The following is a 27,827-nucleotide window of genomic DNA, read 5'->3' as shown; positions in this document are numbered from 1 at the left end:
GGGAGGCGGGAGTCGGTCTCATGGGCGCAGCAGCCGTGTGACGCGCTGCGTCCGACGGGGACAGCCGGGTCCGATGGAGGCGGGTGTGTGTCGGCGGGCACAGCCGCGTCTGACTCGGGAGGCGGGTGTGCGTCCGAGGACAGCGGCGGCTGACGGGGAGGGTGGGTGTGTCAAGCGGGGGGCCGGCGTCAGTCTGAGGGGGCCGGCGTCTGACAGACACAGCCGGGGTCCGATGGAGGCCGGTGTGTGTCTGACTGGAGCCGGCTGTCCGTCTGAGGGGGAGGTGTCTGTCTGTCCGGAGCAGCGGCTGTCTGACCCGGGAGGCGGCTGACGGGGTGTCGGAGGGAAAGCTGCGGGTCTTTCTGATGGGGGCGGCCACTGTCTGACGGGGGAGGCGGTCGCCTGACCCGAGTGGCAGGCGTGTGTCTGACCCGGGCGCTCCGGTACCTCCAACCCCGCGCCTCCTCACACGTAGAGAAAAAGCGACCCCGTTCGGGTCCAAAGGCGTGGGCGGGGCTTGGCCGAGTCTTCCGCTCGCGCGCTGGGCCGGCCCTGCGCAGGCGCGGTCGTGCCGGGGGCGGGTCTATCCCCGGAAGTGACTTCCCGGTCCCGGTCCAGGCCCCGGAAGTGACGCAGCCTTCCGAAGCGGTGAGTGCGGACGTGGGCGCCGCGCGGGGGGTGCGGGAGCGCGTCGGGACCCCGCGGAGGGGGCGGGGCCGCGGCCCGGGAGCGCCGCGGGGGGGGGGGGGCTCGGGCGCTGGCGGCGGGGCAGCGGCGCGGAGCCGCGCGCGGGCGTGTGAGGAGCCTGCGGGCGCGCGGAAGTCGGCGGCGTGCGGGGTGGCGTGCGGGGCGGCGTGCGGGGCGGGGGGACGGGGGGACGGGCGGGGGGACGGGCGGGACCTGGGCCGCTGCCTGCGGCGTCCTCCGGCCGCGTCGCGAGGAGGCCCTTTCCGGCGCGGGCGGGCCCGGCGAGGCGGAGCGCGGCGTCCCTCCGAGCGTGCGGGGCCGGGCGGGCCGGCGGCCCCGGAGACGGTGCGTTGTGCGGGCGCGGGGCTGCCCAGCGCGTCCTTCCCGCCGACCTCCGTGCCCGCGGCGCCCGGCGACGCTGCGATCGGGCGCCGGCCTGGGATCGCGGCCCCGCCGCACCGGCAGCGCTGTCTCCGCCCTCGGCCCTGCGCCCGCGAGCGGCCCCGGCGGACGGGGGCTCCGGGAGGAAAGCGGGCGCTTCTCCCGTCCGTGCGGGGACCGGCGCTGCCCTCGGGACTTTCCGCCGACGGCCGGGCCCGCGTGCGCGCCCCGCTGCCCCGTGTGGCCGAGGACAGGCTGTGTTTCGCGGCTGATTTTAGACGCGGCGGCGGGCGCTGCGCACGAGGCCGTGCAGGCCGCGCCGCGAGAACAGAATCCAGGTCGCTGCGCGGCGCGGCAGGGAGAGCCCGGCTCCTGCGCCTTCCGCGGGCCTTTCCACCCGCGGGCCGACGGGCAGGAGGACGCGCACTTCCCGCCGGCGCGGGGCTCGGAGCTCGGGCTCCGGCGGGCTCTCGGGATGACCTCCGTGGCTGGCTGCCCTCCGGCTGCACGTCCCGGTGCCCTGTGCCGGCTGCCGCGGCGGCGGGGTGGGTGGGCGGTGGGCTGAGCTGCGCGCGCTGGACACGTGACCGCTGAGTTGTCTTTCCCGCCACTCGCTGTCCTGCGCCCCCATCTGACGGGTCGGGCCGGGGTGAGTCTCTGCACGTCCTCGTCTGCAGAGCGGGGGAAAGTCCGTCCTTACGGGGCGTTCTGAGCACCGACTGAGGCGATCCCTAAGCACCCCCAGATCAGCATCTTGCAGGTGATGCGGGGAGGTCTCCGGTCGGTGGTCCAGCTCGTCGTGGGCAGCTTCTGTACACACTGCTCCCGACCGGGAGGGAGATGGTTGCCTTTCTTTCTTTCTTTCTTTCTTTCTTTCTTTCTTTCTTTCTTTCTTTCTTAATATATTGATTTATTGGACAGACGGCGGGATCACAGTTAGGCGCAGAGGCAGACACAGAGAGGGAAGCAGGCTCCCCCCTGCACAGGGAGTCGATGCAGGGCTCCATCCCGGGACCCTGAGACCTTGACCTGAGCTGAAAGCAGAGGCTTAACCCACCGAGCCACCCAGGCGCCCCTGAGATTGTTTTCTTAATGTTTCCTAGTTGTTCACTGGGAGAGTGTAGGAATGCAGGGGATTTTTGTGCATTAACCGCGTGACCTGCAGCCTTGGTTGAATCCTTTTAGTCGTCATTCTATAGATTTTCTTGGGATTTTCTGTGGGAACAGTCATTTTCTGCCTACCTCCCCCCTTTTTTCAGTTGTTACTGTTTACAAGACCGGGTTGCATCGAAGGGGAGCAGAGTGGGCCTTTCTCCGTCTCGGGGTAGCAGGTCGGTCTCCAGGCCATGTGACAGCCGTGTCGGCCTTCGGTGGCTGCCCCGAATCGCTTTGGAGGTGTTCCCGCCTGTTTCTCAGTTGCTGCAGCATTTCATTTTCCCGGTCGTGAGTGGCCGTTGGCTCTTGTCACACGCGCTGATTGCCAGCGGGAGGTGGGGTCGGACCTGCGGGGGGAAGCCTGAGTTCCAGGGGTCTCCCTCCTTGGCCCTGGCGTGGCCTGGGCTCAACCGGACACCTGTTCCGGAAGGACCCCGCGTCTGTGTGCACCAGGGGTGCTGAGCTGTCTTTGTCGGTAGTACCGGCTTTGGTTTGGGGTCCCATGGGCCTTGTACAGTGAGTTGGGTGGTGACCTCACTTCCATTTTCCGAAGAAGGTCTGTAAGGTGGCTGCTTATTTCTTCATTTCTGTCCTGAAGGCGCCCTAGAGTCTGCGAGGGAAACCGCTGGAGTCCTGCGTGGTCTCCTGGGGAGTGTTCTCTCGCAAGTCTCACTTTTTTAGTAGATGCAGCGCGATTCGGATTTCCTGTTTCTTTCTGTTCACTTGGTACGCGGCGTCTCAAGAAGATGCGGCCGTGGGGTCTCTCAGCCTTCTCGCATCCGCACGGTTGGTTCGGAAACGCGTTTTAAACTCCTGACACTGGTGATGTGCGTTCAGTTTCCTTGACCAGTCTGACTCGAGGTTCATCTGCTCTCGGGAGCTGTCCGGCGGGTCTTGTCGATCTCCGTTGGCGTCCGGTCCTGCTTGTTCGGCTCTTCGTTATGTCCTTTCTTCCACTTTGCTCTTCCTGGTTTGCTGATCCCAGCTCCTGGATTTAGGTCCCCTTCTTTGCCGGTGTGAGCACCCAGAGCACCAAGCGTCCCGGAGACCGTGGTCCCTGCGCGCTCCTTCCTGTGCCGGGCAGGAGAGTCTCGCTTCTCGCGTGGGCTCATCTTTCACCCGCTGGATTGCTCGCAGCAGTGTTGTCTGATCTCCGTGTCGTCAGGGTTTCCTTGGGTTCTTGGCCCTCACCGGCCGCAGTTCTGTTGCAGTTGGAGGACACGCCGTGCCCACCTGCACAGCGGGCGGCGCTCGCCTCCCCACGGTCGGGCGTCGGCTCTGTGCGGCCGGCCCCACGGTGTGCGTGCCCGTGTTCAGGCTGTTGGCATCTTCATGCTTTTGGTGGTTCGGTTGTTCGGTTTTCAGCTCCTTCATCACTTCCAGAGAGAACAGCACTGACATCCCTCCTGGCCTTGTGGGATGCTCTGTTTCTCCCGTGAATTCTCTCAGGTTGTGCTTGGTGTGCTTGGAAGACGTGCCCATTGTGCGCAGCTGTAGCTGCTTCGTTTCCCTGGGGAGCGGCTGTGTGTCGCGCTCCGACGTCTTCCCTCACCTGGTTAGGTCAGAGCACACTATTGTACTTTCGTCTGTCCCATCTTTCTTTGTTCTGTTAGCCCCGTCCTTCTGAGTCGTTGGAGTGGTTTCCAAGCGTCCCCTGGCATCTGCTCATCGGCTCCATGGCTGGCTCTGTGCTGCATGCCAGGGGCTGCTCCAGAGCTCACTGGGTGCCTGTCCCCCAGCCTGTCCTTGCCTGCTTAGTGCCGAGACGGCACCACGTCACGGAAATGCAGGCTGTTCGCACTCAAACACAGTCCCTGCCGTCCGCTCCTGATCCTACACTTTCACGTGTAAGACCCCTGCCTGCGTTAAAGACCTGTGATGTGATCAATCAGAGTGATACTATAAATCAGTCTTTCTTGCTATAATATTTAATGTTTGGGGTGCCTAGGTGACTCTGTCAGTTAAGCGTCGACTCTTGATTCAGCTCAGGTTGTGATTTCAGGGTCCTGGGATTGGGACCCAGTGCACATCAGCTCTGCACTCATGGGAGTGGGGAGTCTGCTTGAGGTTCTCTCTCCTTCTGCCCCTCCCCCCTGTGCGCTCTCACTCGCTTTTAAAATAAAATAAGTCTTTAAAAAAATAAAGTTGAAAGAAAAGCAGGTGGTCTTGTGCGTTCACTGTTTCTGTTGCTGTCTTCCATTCCTGAAGATCCGGTTTCCCTCTGGTGCCATTTTTCTTCACCCCAGCATTTATTTTTTTAAGATTTTTATTTATTTATTTGACAGATCACAAGTAGGCAGAGAGAGAGAGGAGGAAGCAGGCTCCCCACTGAGCAGAGAGCCTGATGCGGGGCTTGATCCCAGCACCCTGGGATCATGACCTGAGCCGAAGGCAGAGGCTTTAACCCACTGAGCCACCCAGGTGCCCCCCTCCAGCATTTCTTGTAAAGCAGGTAGATTGGCAGTTGGCAGTGATGTCTGCTTTTCCACCATCTGAGCCTGTCGTGTTTCACTTCCCCTCCTGAAGGTGTGTGATGCTCGGCGCAGGGCCCTTTTGGGACTTTAAACGCAACATTCCAGGATGGCTTCATGGTGTATGGGGTCCCGGATCTGGCTCTGGAAAAGAGAAAGAGATGTTACTGGGGAAACTGGTGAAATTCAAATGCCATCTGGAGTTTAATGAAAGTACCCAAGCTGGTCATGTAGGATGCTGATACTGGGGGAAACCAGCTAAGAGGTATATGGGAATATCTTTCATGTTTTTGTGAATCTAAAATCATTAGCAGATAGGGGCTCCTGGGTGCCTCAGTCCAGTAAGCATCCGACTCTTGGTTTTGGTTCAGGTCATGATCTCAAGGGTCTTGAGATCAAGTCCTGCATCAGGTTCCACACTGGGCATGGAACCTGCTGGGGATTCTCTCCCTCTGCCCCACTCCTGCACATAGGCACATGCTGCACGCTCCACGCACTCACATAAGATAATGCCCAAGTAAAAGTTTGCTTTAAAACAGTGCATTTACAGCACGGTAACAGGAGGGTATCCCTGCGGAGGAAGGTTTGGCTACGACGGGGACTGAGCCAATAAACAAACATGTCGAAGATGTTGGAGGCCAGGTTCTGGCAGTCAGAATGAGGCTGTCAAGACCAAAAACTAGCATGAGCCCTGCAGTGTGGAATCGGGCGCATAGTGTGAACTCATGGCTTCCCGCAGTTGCTGCGCTCCAGCTGGGGGGAAGGGCGTAGCAGGCGGGGGGCAGCGGGAGGGTGTGTGTGGGTGTGTGTGGGTGTGTGCAGGTGTGTGCACCTTTGTCTGCTCTCGGTCCGCTGAGCCTGCAGGCAGCAACACCCCAGCAGCCGGCTGCACGCAGGGGGCTTCTGAATCCCATCGTCCACCCGAAGCCACTAGGGCTGGCCCCACAGCACCTGGGGAGAGAGTGAAGCGAGCCCGTAACATTTTGTGTCACAAAGCAGGAAAGTGCTCTGAGATTGATGGGTTGCCGCTCTGGCCAAGCTGAAGGCCATTTGAAGATCAAAAATAAATCACAGAGTTGGGCTCCCTGAGTAAAGTAAGAAGCACGAGCCCATGGGAATGCATAAACGGGAAGCTTAGGAGGACGGGGGAGCCCGCAGGGACCCCCGAGGGCTGGAGCTCGAAGCACGGCAGGAAGGGACCAAGGAAACCCAGTCCTCCACGGGGCTCGCGGGACATTCTTGTCACAAGGGATGTGGCTGTCCAGCGGGGACACAGACAAGCCGAAAGATGCGTGGCCTGTGGCCGTGCGGGTGTCGCGGGCACGAGAGCCAAGGAAAGGCTGGAGAACGTTCCAGGCTAAGGAAGCTGAAGAACCCCGCGGAGGGGTGGCTGTGAGCGTGGCTGGTGGCCTGCTTGCAGAGGTCGCCCGGCTGTGTCGGGGATGACGCCCGTGGGCGCAGGGAGCCCCCAGGGGTGTTCTGGGGTGGGGTGAGGGAAGGAAGGTTGGCAGCTTCCCTGCAGGTGTTTCAGGAAGAAAAGAGCCCTTCCCGCCCCAAACTCCCGCTTTTCCGTAACTGCGACTGTTTCCAAATGAGAACCAAATTTTTTAGTGCCTTGCTAAGAGAAAAATTCCCACCAAGGATGTTCCTCTTCTAGGCGGAACGTGAGATGTGGAGCAGGAGGCGCATGAGGGACGTCTAAGGAGAACCGAACTCTGTTCTGCTGCGTTAAACACGTAGTGGCTTTATAATGAGTTTTTATTTTTTTTTTTAAAGATTTTATTTAATTATTTGACAGAGAGAAATCACAAGTAGGCAGAGAGGCAGGCAGAGAGAGAGGAAGGGAAGCAGGCCCCCTGCTGAGCAGAGAGCCCCATGTGGGACTTGATCCCAGGACCATGACCTGAGCCGAAGGCAGTGGCTTAACCCACTCAGCCACCCAGGCGCCCCTATAATGAGTTTTTAAATATGACATTTATATTCCTACTTGCCCGTCATTTCACACCTAGAAATGGGAGGAAAGCCTTCCCAGTTTTCTTTCATGGAAATGCCCACACCGCGGGGATGCTTGAGACCCGGTGGGCATCAGGCGCTCACAGCAAAGGGAGAAGGGGTGTCACCCCCTGGAGGGCCAGGCCCCGGACTGCCTCCCAGCTGTCCTTGGCACCTGCGGGATGTGTAGCTATTCTGGGCTGTTGAGTGAACAGGTAACGGTGTGGGCAGCTCCTGCTTACGGAGAAGCGGCTCACGTTAACTCCGCATGCACGTGGGCGGCCTGCTGGGCACTAACTGGCCTGTGCTCCCAGCCCTGTCCCCTGACAGATGCACAGGTGGGGCCGCACAGGGAAGGGCGCCCCCCGGCTCACACCGGGCAGGAGGGGCGAAGGGGGCATCACAGCCACACTCCGTCCTGGGTATTCTCTCCACCTCCCGTTCAGCTGGTTTTAAGTGGCACAAACTAACCCACTAACGTTTGAGTAATTGGGTTTTTTATTTTTAAGAAATTTTTATTTGAGGCTCAGATTTTTTGATTAATGTTTTCATTGATCAGATATTCGAAAACCCACAAAAGAGCATGCATATCCGGTGTTAGAGGAGACGTAACAGTTTAAACTGTCGTCTTGCTCCCAGGTGACAGAGAAGCGGACGAGGGCAGGCGAGCCTGGCCAGCTCAGCTCGCAGTGGTGAGACGGAGTCCTGGTCCCCGGTCGGCCGCTGTGTTTCAGCGCCACAGCGGGAGCCAGCGCCGTGCACGGGCCTGTCCTTGCGTTTCCGTCTGACCGCACCTTTAAACCAAGTGTCTGACTTTGCCAATTTGATTTTTGTTAGGAAGCCATGGTGCCTTCGAGGCTTCTCTCACTAGGACCGAGGACTGTGCCTGGGGGCGTGGGGCACTGGACTCAGGTCCGGCGGTGGCCCCCTTCGCCCAGGCTGCTCTCAGACAGCTGTGGGGACCACGCCAAGCACCAGGAACCCCCCAGGAAGAAACTGCTCTCCGAGAAAAAACTGGTGAGGCTTCTGACCTTGAAGGACATCTGCAACATTCCCCCCTGAGAAGGCACAGGGCATTGTTTTGAGTTCTCGGCATCCTGTTCCTTCTGAGCGTGTGATGGAGGGGACGCGTGTAGCTTCCCGAACTTCCCGAACATGCGGGAGTGGGATGAGAGCCTCTGGGCCCCGAGCCCCCAGTTCTCGTGAACCCTGCGAAGACCAGGGAGGGTACCAGGGGCTCCAGAAGCTTCAGCCATGTTCCATCCCTTCCGCTGGGATGGGCGCAGGCACGCTTCTTCAGCACTCGCCTGCGTGTCTGACTTGGGTGCTAGGTGCATTCTTAAGGACGTGTGGCCATTTTTTAATTTAAAAGATCAGGGGAGGGGAGGGCGAGGCCTTTGGTTTCATAGTTCTTTAAGCCTTACCTGGTGTTCGTTGTTTATCACAACCTTGTATTGAAAACATGGATGATCTTTGCTTAAATTCAAGAAAATAAGTGTTTACAACCCTTCACTTTCTCCTGAATGGGGGAGGGGCTCCGCTAAGCATTATCAGAGCAAACAGCGCCTCCCCACAGGCACCTCCCTGCTCGCAGCAGCCGCCTTTGCCGGCCGTGTGGCTCGGTGTTCCTTAGGGGCCTCGTCTCTTCCCCAGATGCTAAAAATTCCATCCAAGCTTTTCGTCCCCTAAAATGCTCACCAGTTGTGCTTTTTTCCCATCAGGTTGATGTTGATGATGTTGGCATATAACAAAATTAGACATTGAGTTTTTGAAATAGTAATTCGTGTTTTTTCCATGTGGTGGTGCCAGAGAATCTTAAAATACTTGTGTATTCTTTTTTTAATCTGCTTATAGAGCAGTGGTTAGAAATGCCGACGTGCCGGGTCCTGGCAGAGGGGCTGTCCGTGCCCACGCGTGCAGCTAGTGGGTGGGCTCGCTAGCGGTCACAGCCTGGCCCCTGAGAGCTGACCTTCTCTTAGGATGAGCTCATGTTTTTTAAATGTGAACCCAGTTCGTCAGTCCTCATTCTGTAGCTAGAGGGTGCCTCCCTGAGGGGCCCAGAGAAAAGCTTGCTCCGAGAGCAGTTCTGGGTGCCCCGCTGCCGTGAGCACAGCCTCTGCAGCCAGCTCCTGAGTCGGAAGCCCGCTCGCCCCCCAGGACGCCCGTTCATTATTGCGTCTTTCCAGGAGCAAAAACCTGGTGTTTCCGTAACGTTCTTGTTCAGTGACTATTTGAGGAAAGATGCTTTATGTAAGGAGGATTTCCTAATAGCTCCTGATTTCCTCAGCCCGCCTTTCCTACCTTTTGACCAGTTTTCACTTCCAGCCCGGTTGACCGACATTTGCCTACAAACAGTGACTTGTGGGAACTTTCTCACACTTGCATCGTAGGCGAAATTAGCAATTTAGTATCATTAACTTCTCATTTTAAAACCTGTCACAGATAGAAAAGGTCCATTTCGCACGCTGCTCAGTCCCTGAAAGGATTGCAGCGTGGGTAGTGACCGGGCTCGCTGTGCTCCCTGCAGAAGAGACATTTCGTGGACCACCGCCGAGTGCTCGTCTGCGGGGGCCGTGGCGGCGACGGGGTGAGCTGCTTCCACAGCGAGCCCCGGAAGGAGTTCGGAGGCCCGGATGGTGGCGACGGAGGCAACGGTGGCCACGTCGTCCTGAGAGGCACGTGCTGGGAGGGCGGTTGGGGGAGGAGCGCTGTGCCTGCTCACCTCTGGGGCGGGGCCTTCCCCTCCTTGTCATCCGCATGCGGATTTGAATTCAAAAATCGGTGGATGGACGTCATTTTGATTACATTATATGATGTTCACATTTTAAAAGTTCCTTAAACCAATTTCAGTGGCGGGTGATGTTAAATTTCAGGAACGCAAAGCTCATGTACGCTCAGGGCCTCTAGCGCTTGGCCGGAAGGCAAAGAGCAGGGTCCGTGTTACTCGCCCCAGATGTGCTGGGGGGCTGTGATTACATGGAACACTTCGGGAACGAGCGGTGGGTGAGCCGGCAGACGTAGTCAGCGGTCACGGCGCGCTCGAGTACGGCTGTTGTTAAACTGATGAAGGCATCGTGGCTAAGTCTGACTGTTTTGGAAATGGTGTTTTCTTAAAATGAGAACTTTTGCTTTCTAAAAAAAAATCACATTGCCAGTTGGGTCACTTGTGCCGTGACTTCACGCCATGGTTCCCTGTGCGTTCCCTGTATCCTTAGACAGATAGTGTACAGATGGTTGTGCTTTTAACCCAAGGCACGTGAAGGTCCTTGCTCTGTCTCACAGCTGACCGGCAAGTCAAGTCGCTGTCCCCAGTGCTGTCTCGGTACCAGGGTTTCCACGGAGAGTCCGGCGGCAGGAAGAACTGCTTCGGGCGCAGCGGCGCCCTCCTCTACGTGCCGGTGAGCCGAAGGCTGCAGAGCCCGCCCCCGCCTGCTTCCCAGGGCCCCCCTGTCTTGGCCATGCAGCTGCCGTCCGAGAAGCAAAGCCCTGGGGCGACGCTTGGTGCTCGTTTTATCCCATGTGCATGTATGACCTGTTCAAACCCATGAAATCACAGTATTAAAGGCAAGACCCCAGGGGCCACTGGTAGCCTATCCTTACCCTCCCAGGACATCTCTGGGAGGGGAGACTTGGCTCCTCTCGGATTATCCAAGTGTTTTTCGTATGCGCCCATCCACCCTGGTGTTTGAGAAACACTATTTCAAAAAGCCATTTATGCCATCTGCAGGGGGTGTCACAGCCTCGTAAAGTCCCTTTGAAGGCTGGGACCTTTTCCTGGTGCTTCAGAGCTCTGCACCTAGTGGTGCCCCCGCCCCTCTGCCACGCGCCCTTCTTCCAAACGTGGACACAGGCACTCGGAGCGCTCTGCCCCACGTGTTTGCTCTCCTATAAGCACTTCATTTTCAGGTCCCAGTGGGCACGTTAGTGAAGGAGGGAAAGGAAGTCGTGGCTGACCTGTCGTGCCCCGGGGATGAGTACGTTGCTGCTCGGGGCGGGGCAGGAGGAAAAGGTAACCGCTTTTTCCTGGCCAATGAGAACCGCGCACCTGTGACTTGCACCCCCGGACAGCCTGGTCAAGAACGCATCCTCTTCCTGGAGCTCAAGACGATGGCCCATGCTGGAATGGTGGGTATCATCTGGAGGGGGGGGGAGGTGGCATTTCTGCAACAGAGCAAGAGAAAGTCCGGCCCTGGTGCCAGCACGTGCCTCCAGCCTGGACGTGAGCGGCAGCCTGGTGGCACCGCCCCTCCCAGGGAGGCCCTGTGTGCGCACTCAGGAGCCCACACTCTGACGTGTCCCTGCTCCCTGACCTCGGCCAGGCACGGGCGCCCTGAGGTGACAAGGTGGGTTTGCCTTTGCTCCAGGTTGGGTTCCCCAATGCTGGGAAGTCCTCCCTTCTCCGGGCCATTTCGAACGCGAGACCCGCTGTGGCTTCCTACCCGTTCACCACTCTAAAGCCCCATGTTGGGATTGTTCACTGTGAGGACCACCAGCAGATAGCAGGTAGAGCTCCAGGATTTGGCCTGAGGTGGCCTGAGATGGCGTCCGAGCACGGATTATGTAATTCAGAGCTTCCCACCCCAGATGGAGCGCTGTCTCTCCTCGTTTCAGCACTGGTAGTTCTGGCAAACCCCCGACCCCCAGCCCTCTGCTGGCTGGGGTCAGGATCCCATGTGTCACTTTCAAACCGGAGGAAGTCCCGCCTCCTCTGGTCTCCGTCTCCCAGCCTCCGTTGTGGAGACGACATGTGACTCAAAAAGCTTCCCTGTACCATTTTGAGACAGGAAAACTTTTTCCCAGAAGATAATGTACCCATTAAAAATAGTAAGCTGCCGCTCAAGCTGCTCGTACGGCGCCTTAGATTGGCAGAGTGCTCTGACTCGCCACCAGGAATCCGGTTCTTAAGTTTACAGGAAGCATTTCCCCCTTTTCTGAATCATTTCTAAAGCCAGAGGCTGGCCCGTGTTAGGTAGTCCATGTGAAGCCGGCCGGCCTGTCCCCCACACCCGTCGGCGCCCCTCCAGAGCTGAGAGCACAAGTGCCCGGGGCGGTGGGTGGCCTGATGGCATCCCCTTCAAGGCGCGGCGCGCGGGGCCCACAGGGAGCCGGGCCTGTCCCCGCAGCCCCTCTGTTCTGTGTGCCCTGCAGTGGCTGACATCCCAGGCCTCATCCGGGGCGCGCACCAGAACCGGGGCCTGGGGAACACCTTCCTCAGGCACATCGAGCGCTGCCGATTCCTCCTGTTCATCGTGGATCTGTCGGAGCCGGAGCCGTGGACGCAGGTGGAGGACCTGAAGTTCGAGCTGGAGAAGCATGAAGTTGGCCTGTCCGAGCGACCGCATGTGGTCGTGGCAAATAAGATCGACCTCCCGCAGGCCCGAGCAGCTCTGCCCCAGCTGCGTGCCCGCCTGGGCCCGAACGTCATCGCCCTGTCGGCCGCAACTGGGGAGAACTTGGAGGTGCTGCTGCTGCGCCTGCAGGAGCTTCACAGCCGGCACGTGGGTGCCGAGCTCCGCTGGTAGCCACCGGGCCGCCGCCCAAAAGTGACCACCCTGAACGCGGCTCTGGGTGGAGACGAGAAAGTTGCTACTTTGCCTTGCACTGTCCCTGGCGCTCGCTCTCCAGCCAGCGGGCCAGGACCTCAGACGTGTCGGACGTGTGCGCCTCCTGCTGATCTGCTCCCCGGGGCCTTCTGCACCTGCCGGCGTGCTGACCAGCTGAGCTGGGCTCCCCACCCTTCCTCAGTACCTCTACGTGGCGAGGAGCCCACGGCCATGCGGCTGAGCCGCCTGACTTGGTGGGGCCGAACCCTAGCCTGCACACAGACCCCACGCGAGAGCCACAGACTCTGGATCCCTGACACTTCTTGCCAGTGCTGGCTGCGGTCCCAGAGGCCGGCCCGCCCTACGGAGGGGACATGAGGACGCGGGGACAGGGAGCCTTCAGAGCCACAAGGCTCTTCTCAGATGGCCCTGTCTGAGCAACGCAGTAGGGGCGACGCCTCCCGTGTTGTTCCCAGACTTGGCTGCTCTGTACAGGAGCCGTTGGCTTCACGACTGAATGCACCCAATATCCGACCCGGGGCCATGCGAGTCATTAGCTGAGGACACAGGCTCTTGTCCCCGAGTAAAGCCTGTGGCTTCAGGCGTGTCCCTGGGGGCCCTTAAGAGATGATGTGGTTGGGGACCGGGGTAACCAGGGGAAGGGGCCTCGGGCCCCTTGGGGATTTGCCCCAGGGTCCTTGCTGCCAGCTGCGAGCGTACTGGGGACTGGGCCTGCCTCAGACAAGAAGCTTGTGCCCGAGCTTTCAGGAGCAGTTCCGTTTTGATCTACCGTCAAATCTGCAACTAGAACGAGAATCCTTTGCCTGAAGCTCTTTTTTAATGTCTTATAATTTCCGAGGTCCTTGTGTTCTGGAAACCAGAGATGGGTTTTGCAATCTCTTTGCTCTCTCTGGGGCCACCACAAAGGATTTCGTAGAGCCGTGTTAATTATCGGGGCCTTTCATCTCCAGCCGGCCCCGCACCAGTGCTGCGCCGGGGGGCGACACTGGGGGCCTCCCTACGTCTGTCCTGCACTTGCCTGTGCCCCCGGCAGCCTCAGGACCTGACCCAGCTGAGGCACTGCTCAGTATTTATGGAGTGAAGAAAGGGATGGTGTCTGATGTTGTGTACATGGTGAGTTTCTTTTAGTTAAAGGCACGTGGTTGGCGGGAAGATTTGCTGAGCAGCGGGGGCCGGGCGCCACCTCCCCTCCAGTGCCAGCCCCACCCGTGCTGCCGCTTCCAGCCGTGTCTGCGGGGCCGCTGAGGCCTGAGCCGTTGCTCCGTGGATCTGCCTGAGGCACCGCCTGTTGACCGCGCCCTCGGCTCAGGGACTCCACTCTCCCAAGCCACCACTCTGGGCGGCGGCGCAGGCGCTGTGGTGCGTGACGCATGAACCCCTGACCCGCCCCTCACTTTTCTTGGAGCTGACCTCCAGCCTGGGTCTACTTGCCCCGTTTTCTCTCCACCTGGGTATTTGTTTCTGTCCCGACGTCTGTCCCTCCCTGTCCGTTGCGTCTTGCAGGTGCTCGGGCTCCCGTGGGTCTTTCCTCCCTTGTGCCCGTCCAGTCTGCTGTGCCACGCAGGCTGCCCCCCAGTGTCTCCCTCCTTGCTGTACTCCCTCCTGTCGAGGTGGCTGTCACCTGGCTCTTCGCGGCCTCTCTGGAAGTGGGTGTGAAGACGGGGGCGCGAGCCGTCGTAGAAGCCGCGATTCCCGCATCCCCCGCTTTTAAGCCCTAAGGCGTGGCGCCCCGATTTCCCCGGCTCCTGTGTCCACTTGCTCCAGAGGACAAGCCTTGGGCTCCTGCACAGCTCCAGAGGGCGCGTCACCAGCCCTGCCCACAGCCCTGTCCCCGCCCCACCCCGAGAGGTAGGCCCTGCCCTGCTGGCCTCCTTTTGTCTTCACGGAGACTCAGCCTCTCCTCGTGCCTTCCCTCACATGGCAGGAGAGCTCTTGGTAGGAGCAGATGGACACCCCTGTTTCCCGGTGTGGTCAAGGCCTAGAAAATGGGCGCACTGCCCACCCTGAGCTGGAAACCCAACATGGCAAGCACGTGTAAATCCGGCAGCAAGCAGAAGGCCAGATGACACTGTTGTGTGACCGTAGACGACCCCAGCTCTGCTGCCTGGCCCACCTTGTCCTGCGAGAGGTGGGGTCCGTCCCTGCCATCAGCCTGGGCTGACCTGCAGAGTGGGGGGCACTGGGCCCACTCGACCCCGTCAGTGCCCTGCATATGGCCAAGCTCCAGCTTGGCAACAGGCACCACCGAGGCAAGAACAAGCCACCCACGGCGCCCATCCGCAGGTCTGAGCCACACACTGGTTGCTTGATACCAGGAACATGGACTGGCTTGTGGGAGGGAGTGCGCACTGCTTTGTTGCAAAGGCGCGGAATGAGCCCTCCTTGGGCCTTCTCCGTCCGGGTTCCTTGAGACGCTGATTTCTTGGCAGTGGGGTTGGAGGGCCTGGAGCCCTCAGAGCACCCAGCTCGCCGCTCGCCCATCGTGGGACCACGGCCTTGGGCTCGGTGGCAGGCAGCCAAGATGCAGTGGGGCCTGGAGCAGGGCTGCTGCCTCCCCTGCCCCCAGACGCGAGCATCGTCTTTGAGGCCCGGCTGTGTGTCGGGAAGGGCTGGCACTGTGCGTAGAGTCTGTGTGTGCTTTAAAGTGACGTTTTATCAAATGTGTATGTATCTACTCAGAGTGCCATGATGGCCCCACACTGGGGGCTTGAAACAGAACCTCATTCTGTCCCACCTCTGGAGGCCTAGGGTTGGATCCTCCCGGCTCCCAGGGGTCCCAGGCCAGGATCCCTCCAGTCTGCCTCCATGGTCCCAGGACCGCACTGTGGGTCTCTCTGTGTCCCCCCCCATCTTACAAGGACACTGGTCATTGGACTTAAGGTACATGCTAAGCCAGAATGATATAATTTTGAGATCTTTAATTCCATCTGAAAAGACACTATTTCCGAATGCGGTCCTACTGTGGTCCGACCCTGAGATTCCAGCGTGTGTGACTGGGGGAGCGGAGGGCTAGTGCCAGTTACACAGCACGGTGGAGAGCACCCCTTCTAATTCTGAGGTTTTGTACATCTCCCTGATGTGCCTGGGTCCCTCCCTCTCCCCACGCATCAGAAACCCTCCCTCAGAGCAAAGCCCCCACCCCACCCCGCTGCGCCCCACGACGGGCGCTCCCGATGCCTGCCGTAGTGGAGCTGCTCCCTGAGAGCCCAGCGCCCCTCCCCAAACACCCCACAAACGTCCTCCACGACACCGGGGAGACCATCCCATCCTCCCGACCAAAACCAGCCCGCCTGCTGGGGCCCACTATGGGCACGAGCAGCGTGTCTCCGCGAGTGTGGCTGCCTGACGTTGTGCAGCCACTCCTGCCCCCACGTAGCCTCCTTGACCGCAGATGCCTCTTTGGCCCGGGCTGTGTCTCACACTGGGCCAGTGCCCAGAGGCCTGAGGGCACAGATGCTGGGCGATGTTACTTCAGGTAAGTCATGTCAGGGCCAGTGATCAGAGGCTACCGAGAGGACAGCTTTGCTCAGCAACACACGGGCTCTGTGCCCTCCCCCCAAGGCTGCGTGTGGGGTTGCACCTTGGTGACCCTCCAGAAGCCCCGTGGAGGTGGGGCCCGGCTGCTGGTGCTCGGGGCGCTGAGGCTGGCACGGGGCCCTGGTGACAGCCGTCCTGCCTCAACATGGCCATGTGAATCTGCACAGGTGGTAAGATCTTGAAGAATTGAATGTTTCAGGGTGACAGACTATAATTTGGGACAATGAAGATGGGGAGCTGGAGGGTGGCGCAGGAGCACGGCAGGGCGTGTTCGGTGTCAGCGAGCTGCATGCTTAGAAATGGGCTAAAGGGTCCATTTTCTGTGTATTTGACCACAATAGCAGAATTATCCCAGCCCCCCCCCCCAATGTGCCGTTGCACACTCGCACACATGCGAGTGCAGGTGACGTGGGAGTCCGTGGGTCGTGGCGATGCCCACGTCCTAGTGTGGTCCCACCCGGCCTCTCTGCGAGGCGCCGGTGGGGAAACCGGACGGAGAACACGTGCAGTCTCTGTTGCTTCTACAGTTGCGTGCGAGTCCCCAACCTCAGAAGGGACATCAAACAGAAAAGACTGGAGAAGCAGCTGCTCTCAAGACAAGCTCTGTGGGGACCACGGGATCGGGTCCGCGCCACCCCATGTGCCTGGACTGTCACCACGCTGTCACGCCTGATAAATGCTTGTTGAAAGCAGACACGTATAAGGTTAAAAGAACACAACGGATCCGTCTGCAGCCCACACACCCCTGGGTGTCAGGCTTCTGCAGGGAATGTGCTTCCCGAATCCAGGACACCATGCACGCGCACCGTGAGGGTAAATGGGTCCGTGCAGGGTCCTCGGGGCGGGCGGACGCTGCGACGGCATTCATATTCTCATCACTGCCGCATGGGCTCGGACGGTTGGGGCCACCCAAGGCTGCTTCTGAAAGGGCTGGATCGAGAAAGCCGGATAGGACAGGGGCCCCCCAGGTCCCCTGGTCCAGTGTATGCAGGGCCACACAGGCTATGGGGAGTCACCGTGACCCTGCCCACACATACTACGTGATCCCACAGTCCACAGGCCCCCAAACTCACAGGGCACAGCCAGGGCTGCCTCCGGGCCATGGAGGCCATAGATGGGGTGCTTGGCTAGTCTCCGGCTTGCAATCGTTTGATTCCTGAGAAGGCCTCTGCAGAACATTGACGGGTACTGGCATTTCCCCCAGGGCCAGGAAATTACTGATTTTTGCCTTGACGGTGATCGGTGATCAGTCACTGTACCTGTGACACTCAGCCCCGGGGGTGTGTGCAGTAAGGCCCCTGCTGGGGGTGGAGGGGAGGGGATTGTGCTTCCTGCCCCCAGCCCAGGGTCCCTCATCTGTGCAGTGGGGACAGGAGGGCCCAGGGCAGCAGGGTCTCCACTGGCCTGGCCCCGGGGGCCTTAAGCTTGTTCACTTCAGCCCCACCCAGAGTACTCCAGGCAGCACATCCAGGGGTCCAGGCCAAGGGCCCACACCCCTCCAGTCCCCCCACCCAAGCACTTAGTCCTTTCCATGGAGTCAGGTGGCTCCTTAGAGCGGAGCCCTCCCCCGCATCCCCGCCGCCACAGTGTCCGTGAGAAGGACAGGGAGGGTTGCCAGATGCGATTTGAATTTCAGATCCACAACAAAGAACTCTGCGCACTACCACGAAAGCACTGTTTGTTACGAATCTGAAATCCAGATAACAGCTCCTGCCTTTTATCTGCCTGCCCAAGGGGAAGGGGGGGCTGGAGGGCTGGGCTGGGCCTGGCCAGGGAGAGGATGGCCCAGGGCTGCAGGGGAGCAGGGGCACCCCTGCAGTCTCCCCCACTCCCTGAGGGCACTGCCTTCTTCCAACCCGTAGAGGGGCTCCCCTAGCAGGCAGGAGGTGGGCTGCAGGCCTGTAGCTGGGGCCCGAGGCAGGTGCAGAGGCCCCACCTCATGGCCCCCTACCCACTTCTGGCCCCCACACTGCCCACGGTGGCCAAGACCAGCGGAGCTCACACTCTACTGTCTCTGTGGGGTATGGAAGTCTCCCTCTGCCTGACAGTCCCTTCAGGGTGTCCCCCTGCAGCCCCAGGGACAGGTGCTCAGATGACCAAGGCCAGGGGAGGCCCCAGGTAGGGAGGGTGGCCAGAAAATCCCCCCAGTAGGCCGTCCCCCTCCCCAGCATCGCACGCTCCAAGTTACTTCCCGGCCCTCCCTACGTCAGGACAGCCCCAACCGGCCACTCCCAGCCAGCTGCCCCCTGGTGTGTTTGAGGTGGCCTCAGCAGCAGCTACCCACAAAGACAGACCCCAGAGACAGTGGACACCTTCCCAAGTGCCTCTGAGGAGCCATCCTGGGCCTGCCCCAGTGCCAGCTGACCAAAGGGGGCACCTCAAAGGGCCCAGTTCTGATCCCAGGAAATATCCGTGTGACCCCAATAGGTCCGCATAGCCTGGTGGCCTTCACAGAACCACTGCCCCGCTGGGGGAGGGCTTCGTCCAAGGGCTCTGAGCTCCCAGCTGGATAGATCTGGAGTCCTTGGTGAATTCAGTGTCTGGTTCACGGCCCAGCAGGTAGCAGGAGCTTAGGAAAGTTCACTGACAATATCCCTTCTGCCGGTCACTGTGTGCTCGTCTCTGAAATACCTGTGTTGGGATTGGACTTAATTAAAGATTGCCCTCTGTTAAAATGTAGTATTTAAAAGAGTATATTTATTTAATTGACAGAGCTCACAAGTAGGCAGAGAGGCAGGCAGAGAGAGAGGAGGAAGCAGGCTTCCCTACTGAGCAGAGAGCCCAATGCGGTGCTTGATCCCAGGACCCCGAGATCATGACCCGAGCCGAAGGCAGCGGCTTAACCCACTGAGCCACCCAGGCGCCCCGCCCTCTGTTAAAATGGAACTCTCCACTTTCCCTGGAAGAGTCAGTCCAACACAGTTTAGTATGAATTAATGGATTGGCGGGCCTGGGGCAGAGCAGAGCCTCCGCTGACAAAGCTGATGGACCCTGGAGGCACCAGGGAGGGGCCAGTGAGGAAACAGCTGTCCCGCCCTTCCACCCTCCTGGCTTCCCAGGAGTATATGGTTCTGCCAAGCTGGGGAAGCAGCCCAGACTGTGGCCCAGGGCCGAGGCAGGCCCTTCCCCATCCACTGAGCTGGTCCAGCTCCTACACCTCAGCTGGGGGCCAGTGTTTCCTGGACTCTGCAAAGATCATCATCATTTAAAGTGGAAGCATTTAAAGATCACGAAATTTGTCATGTTTGAATTTGGAAACTGGTGTGACTTTGGAGTGTCACAGAAGCGTCTTCAGCGCATTGCCATTCGCCACCTCCTCTCCTTACACCCCAACGCGTCTTCTCCTTTCTCCTCCTCTTTTCTTTTGAAGGACACAGCTGTGCCCCTCACCCATGGTATCAGTGACAGGGCCCCACGGACACACGGGCAGAAGGTCGGGGCTCCCTCCTGCTCGTCCCCCGCCCGCGTGGCTCCCGTCATTTCATCCCATCGTCACAGGAGGGTGAGCCCAGGACCAGAAGGCGTTTCCAGGCCCAGAGGCCACATTCACACAACTTTTGTCACCACACATGGTGACGGCTGTCCTGTGGCGTCCGTGGCTCCTGACCCTCCCTCGCTGTGCCCCGTTCATCACTGACACCTGACTGTGGAGGCGTGTGTGTGGAGGGAAGTGCACGGTGCGTGCGGGCGTGGCCCTGCCCTTGGCTTCCGGGGTCCACGGGGTCCGCGATGGATCCCCACAGAGAAGGGGGTGCTCCTGTATGTTTGTGCCCTTCTGAGAAATTCCCACCAGATTTCACAGCGAGCTGCCTGCTTCCCTGGGGACAGGGTGCTGAATGCCAGCCAGAGCGCCCTGGCGAATAGACCTAAGGCCAAGCAGAGGGCCAGGTCAGGTCTCTGCGTGGCACCCCATGGACAGGAAGGATGTCACAGGCAGGGGGCCTCAGCCTCCTGACTTTTCTACCCTCAGAGCCCGATGTGTGGAAGATTGCTTTCCTGCCCATAACCATACAGACAAGCAGTTATTATGTTACTAAGTAATTAACTCCCTTCCCCACTGTTTATTAATCAGATACAGGCCTCACACGGCAGGAATGATCTTTTGCCCCTGAGACAGAGGGATGTAGGTCTGGGCCAAGTATTGCTGGACAAGACATTTTCCCTCACATAGCAAAACCCTATCTTGTGGCAGCTGTAGAAAGGAAAGGGTGTTTGGTGACTCTTGAAACAGAAAGGCCCGGGTTTGGGCTTTAGGCACGGTTGGATCCAGGCGCTCAGACAAGGGCACCAGGAAGCAGCCTCCTCCCAGCTTTTGATGAGGCTTCCCTCTGCCGTGGCCTCCCCAGTGTGCTCCCTCCAGGGGACAGCCTTGGAGGCCACCAGGCCAGCCACGCCTGGGGCAGGAAGGAGAGAGGGCTAGGTGTTCCCGCGGGATACCTGGCCCCAGTCCCAGCCTCCACACAGACCCGCCGGGCAGGCTGGGGCCGTCCCCCTCCCCAGGTTTCAGTTTCCCTCCAAACACGCTTCCTGCCTGGCCTGGGCAGCTGGGCATCGGGACTGCCGATTCCACAGCTCACCTTGCCTGCTCTCCCTTCTCCTGCTGGCTCGGCAGGGGTGACTTTCCCAGCTCCTCGGGCCCAGCAGAGAACACACAGCCGGTGCTCAGTACATGCTTTGTACATGCGAGCTGAGGTCCCAGGACCCCTTCTAGGCAGCACTGTCCCCGCTGCCCAGGGGAGAGCCCAGAGGAATGGAGGGATGGAGCCCTAACCCCTACTGCCTGCTGTAGGCAGAGGGTGAGCCTCCCAGCCTCTGGAGCCCCAGCTCCAGCATCTACTGAGTGGGGAATGCGAGTGCCCCTCGTGGGCTGCCTGTGAGGACAGAGGGTGCTGCAGCAAGTGCTGGTGGAAAGGTTCTTTGCACCCACGAGCCCAGCCACGAGCATGAGCATGGGATGGGGGTGGAGGGGGACACATAGCCCCGTGGCTGCCCCACGTGGCCGAGCTCCAGAGGCCTGCCTGAGAGGCCCCAGCCATCCCTTTTTGTGGCCTTGCCCCCCCCAAAGGAAATATGGGGTAACCTGGCCTTTTGTAGAAAGATGGGGTGTGCCAGCGTGGCGCCCTGAAAACATGGAGTCTTCACCCCAGCCTGGGGGGACCCTCACCCAGCATATGCCCAGAACCAGGGCACTGCTTCTCCTGCGGGCTCTTCCTTGGGGCCCCAGGCTTGGTCCCCACTGCCTCGTGCAGCACCCCAACGCTGAGGTCCACGAATATTTGCGAGATGAACAAGTGAAATGTCACCTCCTCACACAGGCCCCCCCCCCACCTTGCTAATGAGCCAGGCCACCCCTCCTCTCCCCCCGCCCCTCTGCTGTCCCCACGGGAATGGCTCCGCTCATCAGCTGCTTGTGGGGCGACCTCCCAGTGCCTGGCACACAGTAGGTGCTCAGTAAACACCAGCTGCTGGCGTGGGTGGCCCCCCACAGAAGCTGCCGCTTTTGCCCTGGGCCCGCTGGCTCTGTCTACCCCCAGCGCATCCAATCCGAGGAGAAAGGCCCCCTGGGCATGTTTGTTTGCTGCAGGACTCGGGCCCAATAGACTCAGTGTCTTTCTTCTCTCCTTCTCCATCCTCATGCAGGGCTGGGGAGCGGCAGTTTCCAGAGATTGAAGACAAAATTGCTTGAAAGCCTGAGCTTTTATCCTCCAATTTGTAGCCATTTAGCGAGGGCTGGGCGGAGGGGCAGCCCAGGCTCTGGCTGTGCCATTGGCACGGAGGCGCCCACCGCCGCAGAGAACTGCTCCTTTGTCCTTCCCCAGACAGCTCTGGGCCGTGGGGACGGACACCCGCCAGGAGGCCAGGCCAGGTCCTGCAGGGCCAGCAGGGCAGCCACTTGCAGTGCCGCAGGGCGTGCTGAGCTCTGGGCCCTGCAGGCGGTGGCGCCCACGGTCTCTGCCACCACTTCTCCTGCTGCTCCCGCTCCGACCTCTGCCCGTGATGGTGCCCAGCCCCCAGAGGGGAGCCTCCAGGCTCACCCCTCCCTCTGGCCACTAAGGAGGGGGACAGGAAAGAAGAGCAACCTGCCTCGGCCAGAGGGGTCCCTTGCGGTGGAAAGAGAGAGGGTGCAGGGAAGCGATGCCACGTTAGGATTCTGGAGGAGATTTTCTGGGGCTTTGGGGAAATGAAGGTGCAGATAGAGCTGTGGGGTGGAGAAAGGCTTTTAAATGTTGCTGGGAACAGCTTCGCTCTGCAGTGGTGAGAAGCAGAGTTTGCTGACCTGTGTCTGGAGGGCGGAGAGTGGCGCCTGGCTGTCAGAGAGCATCACGAGACAGGCTCTGTCTGACGTCCTGCGGAAGCAGGGCCTACGTGCTGGGGAGAGAACGTGAAGTCAGGGAGGAAGGGCTCTAGTGGCTGGAAAGGAAGGAAGGCTTCCTGGAGGAGGTGGCTTCTTACCCACCCAAGTTCGAATCTCTCTTAAGTTGTGCTGGTCTTGTCCCCTCTCCAAGTGGACTCTGAACACCTGGGGCAGGACCAGCGTCTGCCCCCTCGGTGGAAGCTGCGGGGACAGATTGTTCATCGGACCCATGCTCACCCGGCAGCAGCATCTCCTCCCTGTCCCCATCTGTTGCCCTCAGTCCCACCTCCAGGCCTTTGCCTAGGACCGGTCCTCCATCCAAGGTGCCTCCCTCCTGGGGCCCATCCCTTCCCCTCCACCCCTCGAGCTCAGTTCTAGTCCTCATACCTCCTGGAAGCTCCCCAGGTAGAAGATCACAGCCAAGACAGATGAAAACCCTGGTCCTGGGGGTGGGCAGGCTGCACTGGACTGGGGGTGGGGGCTAGGGGTCATATTCTCAAGGCTGGAGTGAGCCCCTCCTAGCACCGTGCCATCCTCCTGAACAGGTGTGCATGGGTAGGGGCACTGCTGGGGCACGTGTCCCCGATCAGCTTCAAACCTAATGTGACAGGCCAAGCCAGCCTTTGCTGCCCACCTGCTCCCCACGCCCTGCCAAGAGGTCTCGTATCTCTCTGGGGTCCCAACTGATGTACGGGAGCTCAGCCCACACCGCCCCCCAAGAAGTCCTCTGGAATCAGCACCAATAAAAAAATACGCTTTACTGTGGACCTCAGAGTCTGCAAGATAGCGCGTGGACACGCAGGGGGTGGGGCATGCAGAGCGCCGACAGGTGCACGGGACATGGCGAACGGCCCCTCCCCTGGGCATGCCCCGGGACCCTGGTCTCTTCGGGCTGCCCCTGCAAGCCTCGGGACCCTCAGGGCATGGCCAGTCCCCACCCAGCTGCCAGCCCCAGGAGGCTGGTTGAGCAGATGGAGCGGGAGGGGCGGCCTTCTGGACGAGCACACGTCCAGCGCTCCGGCCGCTCTCAGAGCTGCCAGGCAGGGCCCAGCACCCCGAGCCCGGGGGCGGGGTGGGCAGAAGCAGCTGGCGCAGCTCAGCCGGAAGCAGCAGCATGAGGAAGGAGGGCGTGGGAGCCCACACCTGCCAATCCAGCCCTGAGCGCCTCAGCAATTTTGTCTCTCTTGATTAAACAGCCAAGGAACATGGGGTTCACGGACGTGTTTTCTTCTTCGTTTTCCTGAAACACCCAGAATGGAAGAGCGGAGACCGGCCGCGAAGTTCCCGGGGGGCGCTTGACACGTTGGGGCAGAGGGAGTTGGAAGGATGAGGGATGACGGAGCCGGCGCCTGGGCTTCAGCAGGGACAGACAGCAGCAGAGCCGACGGCCCGGGCTCGTTGACGGGGGTGGGGGGTGGAGTGTGCAGGTGCGTGCACGCGCGGGGCGGACTGCAGCGTCACGGGGCACGGAGCACACACCGGTCACTTGCTTTGGGAAGAACACCAAGCAGTAACTGTGCAAAGGGTGGGCGCCGCTGGCCATCAGACCATCTGTGGAGGCAGCAGGGCTGGGACGGCCCCTCCTGGGGTGGAGCCAGGGTCTGGGTGGCAGGGCAGCGAGGGCCTCTCGGGCCTCTCCGGCCAGCCCACCGAGCTGCCCCGCCATGGGCAGGTGGTCTAAGAGAGGCTGCCGTGGCATTTCAGATGGGCTGAAGACAAGGTGTAGCTCCCACCTGGGGGACAGCCAGGGCAGCCAGGTGGGAGATGGTGGGGTCGGCTGCCAAGGGGGGGTGGTGGGCGGTGAGAAGCAGAGCCTCAAAGGGGAGTGGCAGTGGGAGGGCCCTGTCCCGGCCTCCCAGGTGCCCAGGAAGGCCGCTCACTTCCAGCAGCGCTCCAGGGAGCTATGGGGCTGGACTTTAAGCTTCTGGGGGCAGAGCAGCTTGGTGAAGGCTCGTCGGAAACTGTAGTGGCACAGCGGGTAGAGGACAGGGTTGACGGCGGAGTTGGCCCACAGCAGCCAGAAGGAGGTCTCATACCAGTAGTCGGGGACGCAGTGGCCATGGCAGGCGGCCCGGATAATCATCAGGAGTGTGTAGGGGGCCCAGCAGAGCCCAAAGATGCTCACGATGACGGCCAGCGACTTGGCCACCTTCTTGTCCCGCGACAGCCGGAAGCGCTGGGTGATGCTTTGGGACACCATCTTCATGCGCTTCTCCAGGGACGCCGAGGACGCCGAGGGCTTGGAGCCCCGCTTGAGCGAGCGCGGCCGCTCTGTGCCCCGGGAGGAGCTGCCGGAGCTGGAGGTGGGCGAGGCCGCGGCGCCCCCACCGCTACCACCCCCGAGGGCCACCTCCCCGGCCTCCGTGCCAGGGGCTGCCTCGCCCACCCCGACCCCGTACCTATGCAGCGGCATGGCCTCCCCTCGCCCCTTGTGCCAGCAGCCCCAGCAGCCTGGCGCAGCCGCTGGGGGCGAGGACTGGGCATCAGGTGCGGGCTCGGGGTCCCGCACGCCATCCAGCCGGACGCGGGTGCGCCTCTGGATGTTCAGGTAGATGCTCAGGTTGAAGAAAGTGACGCTGAGGAAGGGCGTGAAGAACTCGAGTGTGGAGGCCGTGATGAGGAAGTACCAGTTGTAGAAGAACTCGGCATAGCAGTGGCCCTCTGGGATGGAGCTGCCGCCCGACAGGTACTCCCAGCTCAGGATGGCAGGCCCGTACAGCAGGAAGGCCAGGACCCACACCAGCACCATCTTCTGCACCGCCCGCCGTGTGTCGCCCTGCTGGGCCCGGTAGGACACCTGCCATGGGAGACATTGGGTCAGGAGGGAAGGGCACCGGGCCCAGGGGGCAGCGTCTGTGGTGCTGGGAGCATCCCCCCACCGCCCACCAGCAGCCTCTGGGCCTCTGCGCATGGCCTCTCTCCCCTTCCCGCATGGATCCTGGGCTGGCGGACGCCCTGGCCCGCTCCCCTACGGTCAGAGAGCCTCCCTCAGACCAACCGCGCGTGCGCGCTCCCTCTGGGCCAGGCCCCCCCGCCTGCTGCCCCCGCCCCCGGCAGTGAGGGTCCTGAGGCCATCTTGCCATTGTGCCCTGTCCACTGAGCACCCACTGGGCGCCAGGCTCTGTGCTCAGCACTTTTTGGATGTCTTGGCATCTGGATTACTGTCCTCACTCTCCTGGTGGCTTGGGGAGGGAGGCGGAGGCCACAGCTGGATTGGCTCAAGGGGACAGAGCCGGGGCTTGACCCCGAACCCATGCTGTGCCCTCTGTCCCATGGCCTCTCTAGACTAGGACACATGAGGCCCCCAGCAGAGGGCGCTCAGAGTGACCGGTACAACCTCCAAGGAGGAGATGAGAGGGCGAAGAAGAGACCCGCGCTCCGGCCGCGTCCTCTGTGCCCACAGGGTAGTGACGCAGGAAGGCCAGGCAGTCCAGCGTCCCTGAGGGTGGCCACTCACACCAAGGGAAGCTGGTGGAGATAGAAGCTGATGCCTGGCTTCCTGGGGTATGCTCGTGCACGCGCATGCACACACATGCACACATGTGTGTGTATGTGTGTGTGTGTGTATGGGGGGAGGGGACCACCAAGAGCCTGTGGCCCAGAACCTCCCTCAGCTCTCAGAACGTTGGACCTGCTCCAGGGTGGAGGCTGAACTGTCCCTCTTCCTTCAGGAGCTCCTGACGCCAGGTCTAGATAGTGCCTCCCGCCTGTCCCAGGGCATGTCTACCCGCAACAACTGGCTACTGAGTACCCCGTATGTCGGGTGTGAGGCCAGCAGGGGCCAGGCTCACCTGGTACTGCCCACCACCTGGAATGGCCCGGCTCTGCTGTGGCCACCCCCGGCCCACCCCTCCTCCCGGGACCAAACACGGGCAGCGCATCCCAGACTCACGGCGCGGGTGACCGACAGGAAGCGGTCGTAGCTGATGAGCACGATGTTGAAGACAGAGGACGTGCAGAGCAGATAGTCCACCACCAGCCACAGTTTGCAGAGACCCCGGCTAAAGGGCCAGCGGCCAGTCAGCACGTAGGGCACATAGAGTGGGATGCAGAAGGCCCCTGTGGGAGAAGAGGGCCAGGGTGGGCGATGGCTGGACAGATGTCCGGGGTGAGCCTCACCACAGTGGAGAGACAAGCAGGACTTGGGGGTGCAGGGCGGCCACTTTCCTGGGACCAGTAAGCGTTAGCTTGCCCTCCCGTCCACCCTGTCTCTCAGGCACAACTTCTACCCTGCCCCTGGCCTTCAACCCCTGCCTAGTCTCCAGCCCCGCCGGCGACTCTCAGACTTGGAGTCAGGAGGGAAGATCACGGGGTGGGGACCTTCGGGCACCATGAGACCCTGAGCCTTGATTTAGGACTTCCAGACTTCTGACCAGTCCTCCCAAGCCCCAGAGGGAGCCCCTCTGCCTGCTGGACCCCAGCCCTATCCCGGCCTTTGGACAGCCCTTCCTCATCAGCTCAGAAAACAAGAAAGCCTTTCTCCTGGCTCAAAGGGCATTTGGCTGCCGTCGCGCCAGCCGCTCCCACTGCCACCAATGTCTGGCAGACGCACCTAGCAGCCCCAACAGGTGTCTGGCGCTCCGGCCCCCTCCGCGCGCCCCGCCCCCAAGCCGGCAGCAGCGCGCGGACACGTGAGAGCGCGCTCCTCCGAGCATCTCCCCCACCCCCACCCCGCTTCCCCCACGGCCCCCTCCCCCAACAGGGCTCTAAAAACTCCCTTCTCTGTCCCCTCCCCCAAACCTCTCCCAGCGCCCTCCGCACGTCCTGAGTCCGCCAGCAGCCTTTGTTTGGCTACAGCGCAGGAGCCGGCGCTGCACCCGGGGCTGCTGCGCCTAGCGCCTTGCCAAGCGCCCGCGCGCCCGGACCCCTTCCCGAGGAACATCCCGCCCGCCCCCCTCCCCGTCCCTTGGTGGGGGAGGCAAGGAACTTCGTCCGCGCCCACCGCCCCACGGGTCCCGGACGCCCCCTCCCCAAGCAGGGCTCCCCGGCGGGGTGTGTGCCTGAGCAAAAAAGGCACCCTAGTCCACGCTCCGATCCCTGCTGGCGGGGCCGGGCTGGGCACTCCTGGGCTCGGGCGGAGGCTGGGGGCTTTACCCACGAGGAAGTCGGAGATGGCGAGGTTGAGCAGAAAGAAGTTGTTCTGGGTGCGGAGGCTCGAGTCGGCCACGAAGGCGAGCATGACCAGCGCGTTGCCGAGCACCGTGGCCACGATAAGCAGCGCCATGAGCGCGGCCAGCACCGCGGTCCAGGCGGCGGAGAAGCCGCGCGCCCCGCCTGCAGCCGCCGCCTCGCCTGCCAGCGCCCCCGACGCGTTCAGCGGCCCGTCGGGCGGCGTGCGCTCCATGGCCCCGCCGGCTCAGGCGGCGCCGGGGCGCGGGTCAGGGCGCGGATCGCCGGCCGCGCGGCCGGGAGGGGCCCCGGCCCGGGAGCCTGGTGTTTGCGGGCTCTCGGCCGGGCCGGCTTCGCCGGGGGGTGCCCGGCGCATGGTCCGCGGGCGCGGAGGCCCGGGACGGGGCCGGGGCGGGCGGCGCCGAGGGGGCCCGGGCCGGAATCCGGGCCGAATGGGGCCAGCGGCACCACCGCTACAGCCCGAGCGGACCTGGAGCGGAGCGGGAGCCCGAGCCGCCGCCAGAGCGCCGGTGCGCCCCGAGTGCTGCGCGCAGCCGAGTGCGCCCCGCGCCCAGC

At 61.3% G+C, this 27,827-nt stretch overlaps 2 protein-coding genes across 4 annotated transcripts; one reads left to right on the top strand and one right to left on the bottom strand.

Annotated features, from left to right (window-relative positions):
• The first annotated feature begins 370 nt into the window (after positions 1-370).
• MTG2 (mitochondrial ribosome associated GTPase 2) lies at positions 371-13,350 on the top strand. Of its 3 annotated transcripts, none has more exons than XM_059132903.1 (8): positions 638-648; positions 7,326-7,378; positions 7,524-7,703; positions 9,214-9,361; positions 9,969-10,084; positions 10,593-10,811; positions 11,051-11,189; positions 11,835-13,350. In XM_059132903.1, the coding sequence occupies exons 3-8, from the start codon at positions 7,530-7,532 to the stop codon at positions 12,206-12,208; spliced, it is 1,170 nt and encodes a 389-aa protein (XP_058988886.1). In that variant the 5' UTR covers positions 638-648; positions 7,326-7,378; positions 7,524-7,529; the 3' UTR covers positions 12,209-13,350. The 3 variants fall into 3 exon arrangements, with proteins under 3 accessions (XP_058988887.1, XP_058988886.1, XP_058988885.1); XM_059132902.1 differs by lacking the exon at positions 638-648 and adding an exon at positions 5,506-6,433 and having other exon boundaries at positions 6,638-7,378; XM_059132904.1 differs by lacking the exon at positions 7,326-7,378 and having other exon boundaries at positions 371-648.
• A 9,530-nt stretch (positions 13,351-22,880) lies between these two features.
• Positions 22,881-27,827, bottom strand: HRH3 (histamine receptor H3). The gene is made up of 3 exons (XM_059133859.1): positions 27,237-27,827; positions 26,035-26,201; positions 22,881-24,939 (listed from the first exon to the last, which is right to left on the bottom strand). Exons 1-3 carry the CDS (start codon positions 27,484-27,486, stop codon positions 24,019-24,021), a joined length of 1,338 nt encoding a protein of 445 aa, XP_058989842.1. The 5' UTR covers positions 27,487-27,827; the 3' UTR covers positions 22,881-24,018.

The sequence above is a fragment of the Mustela lutreola genome, chromosome 9 (assembly GCF_030435805.1).
Source record: "Mustela lutreola isolate mMusLut2 chromosome 9, mMusLut2.pri, whole genome shotgun sequence".
NCBI classification, from domain to species: Eukaryota; Metazoa; Chordata; class Mammalia; order Carnivora; family Mustelidae; genus Mustela; species Mustela lutreola.
The sequence above is the reverse complement of the archived record's forward strand: the minus strand, read 5'-3'. Positions and strand labels throughout refer to the sequence as shown.

Bases quoted from the DNA above. Each gene is read 5' to 3' on its own strand.
- MTG2 (XM_059132904.1), top strand. From the start codon at position 7,530: ATGGTGCCTTCGAGGCTTCTCTCACTAGGACCGAGGACTGTGCCTGGG. The intron at 9,362-9,968 runs GCACGTGCTGGG...TCTGTCTCACAG, and splicing joins TGGCCACGTCGTCCTGAGAG to CTGACCGGCAAGTCAAGTCG. The intron at 10,085-10,592 runs GTGAGCCGAAGG...CTTCATTTTCAG, and splicing joins GCGCCCTCCTCTACGTGCCG to GTCCCAGTGGGCACGTTAGT.
- HRH3 (XM_059133859.1), bottom strand. From the start codon at position 27,486: ATGGAGCGCACGCCGCCCGACGGGCCGCTGAACGCGTCGGGGGCGCTG. The intron at 26,202-27,236 runs GTAAAGCCCCCA...CTTCTCCCACAG, and splicing joins CATCTCCGACTTCCTCGTGG to GGGCCTTCTGCATCCCACTC. The intron at 24,940-26,034 runs GTGAGTCTGGGA...CTCCCATGGCAG, and splicing joins TCCTGTCGGTCACCCGCGCC to GTGTCCTACCGGGCCCAGCA.